Below are 12,225 nucleotides of genomic sequence, written 5' to 3'. Positions count from 1 at the left end.
GGTCCAATTGATAAATGGCGACCGGGCTCGCTCAGTTTGTATAATCTGGCCATTACACGCCTTCATTATCGGTATTAAATATATATCAGGCCCCGCCACGGCCATTAACTATGTTGTCTTCGACAGAAATTGATTTCGGTATCATACGCCAAATTAAATCTTCCGTGTTGCATATTCAGCGGCCGCCATTAGTTTCTTGGGAATTGTAAACATTTCGGTGAATTAGGCAAATTTGCAAATTGCCCCCGGTGGGCGAGCCCGCGGTGGTACCGCAGAGGCCCCACGGCCGCGGTGGTCAGCCTTCCACGGGAGAATGTAATCTCAACGTGTAATCTCGGTGCAAATTACTCCTTACTTGTAATGTGGACACAGCCAAATGATGGTCTTAATTTGTTTTGTGGGACCGCTTCTGTTGAAATAAAACCAGGACGGATGTTCTGTTAGGGGCAGCGGAATGGTTTCATCATTCATTTCAATAACAAACCGAGTTAATTACCTGGCCACAAAGGAATGGGAGAGGACATTATTAATATTTCGTAAATTAAGTTTGTACAAATTCTATGTACGAAATAGTACAGTCTGTTTGTAGTCAACTAACAATCTTGCCGTTTTTTCAAGGCTTACCCAAACTTGTTTTCTTTAGATTTTCCTTGTCGGGATTATAAAATAGCCTACGTCTTAATGAGATTATTTAACACTGAAAACATTTCAGCAACTCCTTCTGTATTAGAGAGTTTCCATGTCAAATTCTTATCTTAAACGAAGAAAATACCTTGAATTACCTCTATTGAAAATTTGAAATGGAAAAATTTACCCATGCTGCCCCAATTTTTGTCTTATTCTTCGTAAATATATAAAGAAATATCGTCAGATTTATCAATATGGTGGTTTATACGACCGGGAAGGAATATTAATAAACAATGATGGTCCAAATTACAAACTCATATCCTAAAAATAACAGTAATTGTATTGTAAGTAGATTATAATTCATTAATTTTATTGTTGATCTAGAATAATCCACCAGAAAAGGGTGGATTCTAGGATCCAAAATTCTGTCTAATCCTGCCGTAATGATCGTAATATCCACGAATCTGTGAAGACAGCCGGTATAGCCAGTAACGTGTTATTCCCCGTAATAACCCTGTAAGCATTTCCACCGTTCCAATTATCGGCGCTCCATTCCCTGGAATGGGAACAGTTTGGGGCTGGAACGGCCGCTTAATCTCGTAATCCTCCAGAACTGGTGCTAACTGCAGTGGAGCGCAATTCCATTAGAGCGTACACGGTCGGTATCAGTGGAAGTAATGAAGAGTCTCCACCACACAAGTGAGGCCGTGTACGATAAAGTACACTCAGGTTCTATATTTCCTGTATATGCTGATTTTGGTCAAAGTAAAGTTGTACTTTGTATTAATTGTTTATTGTTGACTAGAATGGAATGAATGTCTTTAGAGGATGATTAAAACATATATGATTTCTAAAGGGTAATTTTTTTATTGGTGTGGTTTTTAAAGTTGGCACCACTATTAAACACAACAATTAAATTTGAATAAAACAGCTGATCTTTGTTTATTATCTTATATCATTTCGATATTTGTATTGTCTAGTGCGTATTATTGTATAGTAACCATGAACAGACTTACAAAAGAAGAGCGTTTGCGAATAGTGCAAATTTATTTTGAAAACCGCAGTTCAGTTTCGGGCAACTTACCGAGCTCTTCGTCCGATTTACGGTATTCGTCCATCAGAGTCAGGTATTCGAGCTTTGGTTAATCGTTTTCGTAATACCCACACTCTTGTTGACAAGCATCGGCAGAGACGCCGCACAGTAAGGACCGAAGAGGCTGTTGATGCTGTTGCTCATAGTGTTGAAGAGGATCCAAGTGTGTCGATTCGTCATCGTGCGCAGCAATTAGCGATCTGCTACTCAACTCTATGGAATATTTTACGGAAGGATTTACGCCTATATCCATACAAGATTCAGTTGGTGCAAGAACTGAACCGATTAGACTATCGCAAGCGTCTTGATTTCGTTGAATGGGCTCAACATAAGATAACACGTGACCCAGCTTTCGCAGGCAAGATTTTTTAAAGTGTTGAGGCTCATTTCTGGTTATGCGGCTTTGTCAACAAACAGAATTGTCGGATTTGGAGTGATGAAAACCCAAAAGAATTTGTTGGTATGCCCCTTCATCTACAAAAACTTACCGTTTGGTGCGCCATTTGGGCAGGTGGTGTTATTGGCCCTTATTTTTTTAAAGACAATGCTGGCCAGACTGTTACGGTAAATGGTCAACGCTATCGGGCAATGTTACGGGACTTTTTCTTTCCTCAGCTAAACGAACTTGAAGTGGATTTAGAAAATGTCTGGTTCCAACAAGACGGCGCGACGTGCCACACGGCAAACGACACAATTGGCCTCTTGGCAGAAACATTTGGTGAACGTATCATCTCATTTAGAGGTAGTGTCAACTGACGGTCGTGTGATCACGCCAACATACTACTTTCTGTGGGGATATGTTAAGTCTCAAGTATACGCTGACAAGCCACAAACTTTAAATGACTTGGAAGCTAACATTCGTCGAGTTATTGGCGGAATTCAACCACAGCTGCTGGAAAGAGTATTCGAAAATTGGACTTCTCGATTGGGCTTTCTACGCGAACGAAATGGAGCCCATATGCTAGAAATCATTTTTTAACGTTAATGTCATGACACTGTAGTTCAAATAAATGCATTTTTATGTCAATGCAGGTTGTTTTTCATTTTTTTTTATTTAGTTTTAAAAACCGCACCAATAAAAAAATCACCTTTACTTTTATTATATTATTTTTGGAAGAAAAATTTTTCTATCACGTAGTAATTTCCTGAAATTAAATTGAATAAAAATAATTTTCTAAAGCAATAACCAAACAAAAGAACATGTAATTTATGGTAAGTTGTAATTGAAGTAAATATGCGAAAACTTTCAATTTTTACCTTCAATCATTAATTGTATTACGTCCTGATTGAAAATCGGTCTAAATTGCATATGGAAAACGCCTATAACGTTAGTAACGCCTGTTTTTATTTGAATTGGAACACAAAATGGCTTAATTTTATGTCTACAATTTCAAGTTGAGGGGTGACAAAATTTTTACTTTTCGTATATTTGAAACAGTTATCTTAAAGGGCAGAAAAATATTTTCAAACCCAGACAGCGATTCCACACTCGAAATAAAAGTTGTGCCCATAGTCCACAAAAGCTCATTATCTGTCATTAGAACACTTCACTTTTATACATCGAACTGCAATTTCAACTATGAAACACATATTACATTAAAAAGTATACTTTAACAAGTGCGTTGTGGGTGATGTCCTTTTGTGTCAGTTTGTAATAAAAAATTCAAGGTAAGGGGGTCATCGTCCCTTATGTAATCAAATAAAATGTATCAAATCCCCTTCAAAGCTAAGGTAATAAAATTTCCATTAGAATGAAATCACTGTTGATGACACAAGATGGTAATTTCAGAAGGGGGAAAATAAATGAACAATAAAAAACGTAAACGATATTCAATAAGCCTCATTACTGCAGCGAGCGCCGTCTAGCAAAAAGTAATCGCTTTCATTAAGATTATTAAGGCAAAACTGCTCTCTCCCTCGTGGAGTACGTCTTGTTTCAAAGGAAATACTTAATTACACGAATTTTCATTATCAAGTTAGAATAATTAACTGTGAAACGGAGAACAATATCCTGCCCGTTTTTAGTTAGCGAGATTTGATTTCTGTAAAACCGAGAAGAGCGAAACGGATACCGGTATTCTGTTACCGAGTTATAAAGCTAACAGGTTGTTTAAATTTTAATTGTCTGAAACTCACTTTACAATTTTATAATTAATTAATAACTTTTGTTGAAAACCATTATTACCTGAGCACTGCAGGATGTATACGCGCTTGTTTATCATCTCCTTCCGTCGAGGTTTTGTTCTGTTTATTGAGTTATAGTTGTTAAAGTTTTGAATCTAATAAAGAAATCTGCACTCTGATACGGCCATGGACCGTTCCTACTCTTGATTCGCAGAGAGTTGAGAGTGATGCGCCTCTCCCCCCTCTCCCTATCAATATTGGCGTGAAGTAGACAGACAGGCTGATTCTCATGCGGACTACAGCACAGTCTTGTCACCTGCTTAGGATTCTATATTGTAGATGTTTTAATTACCTCATGAAGAAACGTTAACCTCATCCGCTACGTCAGGGGTCATTCATTACATTGCGGTGTAAAGAGCACGTGGAAAATTACCGGTTGTGAGATAAGCGTACCGAAATTCTAGGAATTTTTAAGTCCACATAGACTTCTCGGTTTCTACTCCCAGTTGGTCACAATCCCAGAGGCTCGCTATACGCGAGTATTACTCTCAACCCTCTACGATTCAATATAGGAGTTGTCATTTCAACACGAAATATACAAAGATCAAGTCAGATGAGAAGATAATATTGCTAATGTTGACTTTAGCTCCAGCCCACCTTCCCTTTAGTTGCAGCGTCTGAAATTTGACGCTGCCACAGACTTGAATTTTGGAATATGAGTTATGTTTGATTGAAGAGGTCCAAAAATTCGGCAACGAAGAAGCTCAAAATAGTTTTGAAATGAAAATTACTTAGTCTGTAAATTTTGGTGAAGAGTTAGTCTCACTGTCTTATCAGATGCACAATCAATTGTCAAGAGTTCATGTTGAAGTTCTTTATCACCGACATTTTTTTGAATCTCTTCAGACAAGCATGACACCAGATTCCAGGAGTCAAGTCTGTGGCGGTGTCAGATTCCAGAGGCTGCACTAACAGGTACCAACCATTCCCACCATAGTAGAGTTATTTGAAGACAATGTTATTAGGAAACAAAAGACATACCCATTCTTAATATGACTGGCAGCCAAACCAGACAGCATTTCGGTTCACTATTCAACAGCTTATTTATTTCTGTATGTTATCTAGTGGAAAATCAAGGGTCGACCCAAAGGGCTCAATAGAAGCAAAGTCAGTGAGCGATTTAGACCCTAGATTGTGTGGGGGGGGAAGGTGCACTTTGCAGTTGTCTGGCTATTGTTACCGTGAACTGTCTGAAGCGATAGAATCGAGACATTGCCGCAGCCGGCGCGTCGTCTGGCCAGGTTACGCCCTTCCACAATACCTTCGCTTCCGTTACCGAAGTGCATTCCTGGCGTTCACGTCGTCTTTGTTGTGTTTGGCTTTATTTACACAAACCAGAAATAGTCTTGGGATGACTTTGTTCCGTCAGTTGCATTGCCTTTACAAATTAATGAGCAGATGAAAATTAATAGATCTATTTTATAAAAAAAACATGATGTAATTTATAAAATTGATAGAAGTAATAATTTATATCTTTTTAAGAACTCATATATAGAATTTTTCCTGCAAACGTAACTGAAAAGGAAATTTCCACCTGAATAGTTCCCATAACCTTTTTATATATTCAATTAATAACGCTTTTATTAATTTAGTTAATAAATGGCCAAGTTATTTTAAATGGTTCACATCACAAAATATAATGATATACTGGGTGACCCAAAATTACAGGACCAAACTTCACCAAATTGTTCAGGAGGTCAAACTGAACGAAAAATGTTATATAATGTATAGTCCTATCTTGCTTCGTTTACCTTAGATCGGCCATTTTGTTTTTTACATACAATTAATTTTATTTTTAATACGGGTTTACCGATTTTGTTGAAATTTGACACAAATATTATAAACATGAACATAAGTTGTAAAAAAAATATTTTTTTTTAATCTTATGTGTATTTTCAAAATGGCGGCCATTAAAAAACGGTTGGTTTTCAAGTTATTTAGGTTTTAATATTTTAAATGGCCGCCATTTTGAAAATACACATAAGATTTTAAAAAAATATTTATTTTACAACTTATGTTCATGTTTATAATATTTATGCCAAGTTTCAACAAAATCGGTAAACCCGTATTGAAAATAAAATTACTTGTATGTAAAAAAACAAAATGGCCGATCTAAGATAAACGAAGCAAAATAGGACTATACATTATAAAACTTTTTTCGTTCAGTTTGACCTCCTGAACAATTTGGTGAAGTTTGGTCCTGTAATTTTGGGACACCCAGTATAATGTCATTTTTTTTAATTCTTGGAGAGAGAAGAGACAAATCTTATAATAATTACTTTGGACGAAACGCTAAAATTTTACATTTTATGAATTGTATATGCAATATTAAAATTTTACAATTGGACACCTTAAGTATAAAAAAACGCAAACTATCTCAAACGTTTTACTTTTAATTTTTCCCAATTATCCTCTGGCCAGGAATGATATAAATACATAGTAAAACCTGCTTTAGAATAAATTTAAATATCTCAAACCGTTTTGAAGGTGAGCAGTTATTGGCAGCCATTTAATATGTCAATGAAATAAGATGTAAATATTTCATGAAATATGTATCCATAGTGTATCTTTTTATTTGGTTCAAGTAAATGAAAATACATTTTGAAAGGCATGAATAGTTTTCTTCACTGTTTTCTGGACATTATTATAAATTAAATTATGTTCTGGGAGTGTAGTTTCGCGGGCACATGGAGAGGCACATTGTTCTAGGATCATACACGGCCTCACTTGTGTGGTGGAGACTCTTCATTACTTCCATTGATACCGACCGTGTACGCTCTAATGGAATTGCGCTCCACTGCAGTTAGCACCAGTTCTGGAGGATTACGAGATTAAGCGGCCGTTCCAGCCCCAAACTGTTCCCATTCCAGGGAATGAACCCCGATAATTGGAACGGTGGAAATGCTTACAGGGTCATTACGGGGAATAACATGATTCCCGTTATATCGGCTGTCTTTACAGTCGCGTTAGTGTTAGGATTATTACGGCATACTGAGTATCCTAAGATTAATACAGGGTTGAGAATGTAGCAAAGCAGGACGGCAATGCTGTTACGGTTTTGTAATCTGTTTTTGACTTCTATGGTTAGAACTGAACCTGAATTTACTAAATGCCTCAAAATTCACCAATTCTAGAAGAATCATTAGTTGCTTCATATAAAAGCCTACCAAATCACTTGGAATTCTATCTAAAATTTTCTTCTATTAATAGGTCTGAAACAATTTCAAGAAATTCCTGTTTAACCTGAGCTTGGGTAAAATAGAGTAATAAATAAATAACTTAAACATAAAAATTGTTTAAATTAATTAAAGAGATAAGGGCCTACAACGTTATTTTCCTTATTTTTTTAAAAAAGCTGGCCGGAACATTCCGAATATTAGCGTTTTGCTGGTTTTAGGTACACAGCTGGTGATGCAGATATATGTACTGTATGTGTTTTTTTACTTACAATTAATTACACACTACACAAGGGGGCTTAAAAATCATATGCCCCAACAATAGTTTTGTTTTAGAGGACAAGAAAAGGCGTGGAGAACACAAACATTCAATTTCGTTAAATATCATTTTTGATGATCTTGGATTAAGTACAGTAAATGACCATTATAGAAATTCAAACAAGGTTTATATTTTATTTCGGATTAAATATTTTAATATAAATCGAATTCAATATACTTTACAGTTATTTTTACCACTGTCTTTCGTCATTCAAAAACAAGACATTATTTTCTATGATATAATCTGTTGATATGCTAAAATACTAAAAGTAAATTGCATTTTTAAAAGAATAAATTAACTTCAAGACAATATTCAAAACAACAATACAAATTTTAAAAGCCATTAAAGTTTATAACTACAGTACATATGATTATGCATATTTGGCGAAAAGGGTTAGAAACCTAACATTTTAGACGCAGATGGATTTTACAGTGTAACTGACAGAACAATTCTGAAACTCAAAAAATTGCAATTGGTAACCCCTAAAATAATAAAAGTGCTACATTATTTTTTTACGTACACTTAACTCCCAAAACTCCAAATTTAACCAACCTTATTTCTCTCAAAACCCAATTATGCAAACGCCCAAAGAGAAAGGGGTCGCCCAAAGGGAAAGGGGGCGTAACCCTTAGGGATCCAAAGCTGAGTAAGTATATGTAAGTGCGGATATTTAGAGAATAGTCTGCCACAAAACATAAAACTAGATTTGCGAGGAGTGATTTAAAATCACTAAATTTATGTAATTAATGTTAGTGCTACGAAATAATGCCGGTATGAGAAAACTGTTAGATCACTTTATTTGAGCATCGAACTTCTCTTTCACTTACACAGTACTTAATAAAAACGAAATATTATTTAAGACTCCTTTCAATCAGTATGATATTAACACTGCAGTTAAATACTGGGCGATCTTTCCTAATCTGACGACACAAAACGTAATGTCGCTTCTGGTTTGTGTCTCGTAAAATATTTCCTGTAAACATTCATAAGAATCTAAATCACAATTGTTTCTTCGTCGTTCTTGATGAAGATGGGGTTACAATACTCACAAGTAACGTCCAAGCGGACTTCTGTCGACTGACTCTTGGCCGGGTAAGACTCATGGATGGCGATACACTTGAGGCTGTTCCTGTGATTGTCCTTATTCAGCTGCATCTCAAGGACCGAGGCTGCCACCCAGGTACGAGGGTTGTCGATTTCAGGGCTGTTGCTCTGTTTGCTGAAGTTCGTAATCTCTTGATTGCCTGAAACAAGAAACCGTTTAAGGATAGAGATAAGTTTTTTTGAACGTAAAGAGTAGGTGTTTTTACCATTTTGATTTGCGAAGTACCCTGTAAACTTATCGCGAAGCAGTCTAGCTGCAATGGCATGGTGTCTTTTTCACTTAGGACAACAATATGAGGAAACCAAGGATTGCAGTACTTGCGCTTGCCTCCGAAGTAAGAGGGTAACCAAGAGTGGTTGAAATCTCATGATCTCATGAGAAAGGAATGAATCGTCAGTCACTCTAATTTTGGTGCAGGTCGAAAAAGGGGGCATCGAAAGGGTTAAAAATATGAAATGATAATTTTCTCTCAGATTATATTTTCTTTAGCTTGATACCCTTAAAACAAAAAGGTACTATATCTCAGTCACGTCACCTTGGAATAAGGGAAGGCAAGATCTGTTCCAGAATCTCCAGTCAAAGTGGTCAGAAGGCATCAGTCCCTGATGACCAAGCTAGTAACAGCTTTTACCACTAAGGGAGACCCACCCACTCCAACGGTCATCCCCCAGTAGACTAGACCACAATCCACCTTTCCACCCCAATATCTCGACAGTGCGTTTAGTGATGTCCCGCTCCAGGACATCCACGAGGTTGCCAAAATTGAGTGACATTTAGGCTGTATTCAGTGTCTAGGAACCAACCAGAATTGTACTTTTTTCTGGGATGTCTTTAATGTAGAAGCAAAATCCCATGAGGAGGAATAACAGGTACTATCTGAATTAGTTCCATTGGAAGCAGGAGAGGCTTACTCTATTCCAGTCTCTTCCAGTTCAAGCGGAAAAGGAAGACCAGGGGAGGCAATTCATCCTCATATTTAGGCTCTAAAAAATCCCACTACAAAAGTTATCCACCAAACTTTACTAGACCTATCGTCCAAGCATTTTAGCCCAACATCTTAATAACAACGATTAGTTAAATGTCGCTCCTGTATAACCATTGGGATGTCGGAATTTAGATGACACATAGATTTTGATTTACTCAGTGTATATTCCACTGGTACGTATAAACCAACCAGAAACATACTTGTTTCTGCTCTTACTTACTAGGAATTATAACTAGATGAGGATCGAAATCCAACTGCCATGTGTGCACACTCACCGAGAAACCACTTGAGCGCTGCTGGCGGGTTGCCGTACTTGCTGAGGCACTTAATGGAGGCATTTTCCCCGGCTTTCACCGTAACATTGTGGTTCGGGGTGACGGTGCCACTGCGGTGTTCTATTCTCGGTCTTTGGGGTGTAACTGCAATAGCAAACAAACTATATTAATGAATGGAAAATGGAGATCAAGACAGTGATACTTCTAATTAATCAAGGATCTAAGTGCTAATTAATTTATTTGTACATGCACGCTATTTAGGCTTTATTAAAACCAAAAGAGGACTCTTTCCTGAGAAAGGAATGAATCGTCAGTCACTCTATTTTTGGTGCAGGTCGAAAAAGGGGGGTCGAAATATGAAATGATAATTTTCTCCCAGATTATATTTTCTATAGTTTGATACCCTTAAAACAAAAACAATATTTATATCACAGTAAGCCAACTTTATAAATAAACTGAAGGTCACTACTTCAAGGGTCTGTGTATATGTTTAGCTGACACTGTCTTATCGTTTATTTGTGTGTCAAGTTAACTAAAATATCTAGTAAAAATATTGATTTATATTTTTAACCCTTAACATCTCGTAAGAAATGTTGTTTCATATTCTGAACCCTTTTCATACCCTCCCACTTCGACCTATATCTGGGAAGAAATATCGTTTCTTATGTTTAACCCTTTTCATACCCTCCTATTTCGAACTACATCTGGGAAGAAATAGAGTTTAATATTAACCCTTTTGATACCCTCCTACCTCGACCAACATCTGGGAAGAAATATCGTTTCATATGTTTAACCCTTTTCATACCCTCCTACTTCGACCAACATCTGGGAAGAAATATCGTTTCATATGTTTAACCCTTTTCATACCCTCCCATTTCGACCTACATCTGGGAAGATATAGCGTTTAATATTAACCCTTTTCATACCCTCCTACTTCGACCAACATCTGGGAAGAAATATCGTTTCATATGTTTAACCCTTTTCATACCCTCCTACTTCAACCAACATCTGGGAAGAAATATCGTTTCATATGTTTAACCCTTTTCATACCCTCCTACTTCGACCAACATCTGGGAAGAAATATCGTTTCATATGTTTAACCCTTTTCAAACCCTCCTACTTCGACCAACATCTGGGAAGAAATATCGTTTCATATGTTTAACCCTTTTGATACCCTCCTACTTCGACCAACATCTGGGAAGAAATATCGTTTCATATGTTTAACCCTTTTCAAACCCTCCTACTTCGACCAACATCTGGGAAGAAATATCGTTTCATATGTTTAACCCTTTTGATACCCTCCTACTTCGACCAACATCTGGGAAGAAATATCGTTTCATATGTTTAACCCTTTTGAAACCCTCCTACTTCGACCAACATCTGGGAAGAAATATCGTTTCATATGTTTAACCCTTTTCATACCCTCCCATTTCGACCCCCATCAAAACTAAAAAGGCTGGCAGTCAATCCCTTTCTTACAGTACATTTATCTATCGCTTTTAGGACTGTAAGGATGTACCACAGAACACATTGCTTTCAGTAAAATGCTGATGCCGTGAATTTGTCAATTTCCAATTTTAAACTGATTAATTTCTAGAAATCGAAACAATGAACTTGAACATTATCAATATGAGCTGTCTAAAATGTATAATTACCACATTCGTACTGTGCCTTAACAACAATTTACTCACAGATAACAACACTTAAAAAAGTTAATCAGGTAAAAAAAACGATCAGTAAGTCATTTATATAACTATGAATATTCCAAACTTTGAATATTCCACCTCTCTATCGGAAATAAATACAGTCAAATAAGAGAGAATACATACAGCTCTAGATTGAGACGGCGCGTTGAACAAACTCAAAACCCAATACATGAAGTCAACCTTGTTACTTCCACTCCGACATTTCTTTAGCAATTCTTCCATTTTCAAAGGTCAAAATAATATCAGAGCTGTTTGCTGAGGGAGCACAGTAAAAGTCCCCGTCAGGACCGGTGGTGAACTGTGAAGGTATGTGGAACGAAAGAAGTGTGTTAGTTACGGCAACTGAGTTACAGCTTATTCAGCATAAACTACGCAGCATTTGATAGGTATGAGAATACTCCCGGCGCAGCGCTCCAAATATCTTACGCTATAAAGTAGATTTATTATATCGTAGAAATAAATATCCAACGTGAGATCACTGAAATTGTGCTATTTAAATCTACCTCGTTTAAACGTTCAGAATTAAAACCGTTTCTAATGTCAACTGTTGTAATGTTGCTATATTAAGCGAGAGCGGAAGGCTAAAAAATTTAAAATTGTGTTATTTGGTAAACACAGAATATTTTAGAGCTTATTGATATATTATACAATTATTATTACACACTGGTATGAATCCAAGATTAGCTATATAAAGTGCATTGTCGTAGATGGAATGTTCTAGCAGTGTTTACTAAATAATATACCATATTGTGTTA

General features: G+C 36.6%; 1 protein-coding gene across 1 annotated transcript in view; it reads right to left on the bottom strand.

The window, feature by feature from the left end:
• LOC124364162 (irregular chiasm C-roughest protein) overlaps positions 1–12,225 on the bottom strand; it is a 281,545-nt gene that overhangs the window by 11,321 nt on the left and 257,999 nt on the right. Inside the window, 2 exon segments of the mRNA XM_046819416.1 lie at positions 8,449–8,643; positions 9,765–9,908. Of these exon segments, the coding sequence (XP_046675372.1) occupies positions 8,449–8,643; positions 9,765–9,908 (339 nt within the window).

This window comes from Homalodisca vitripennis, chromosome 6 (genome assembly GCF_021130785.1).
Source record: "Homalodisca vitripennis isolate AUS2020 chromosome 6, UT_GWSS_2.1, whole genome shotgun sequence".
NCBI lineage: Eukaryota > Metazoa > Arthropoda > Insecta > Hemiptera > Cicadellidae > Homalodisca > Homalodisca vitripennis.
This window is presented reverse-complemented; position numbering and strand designations above follow the sequence as displayed.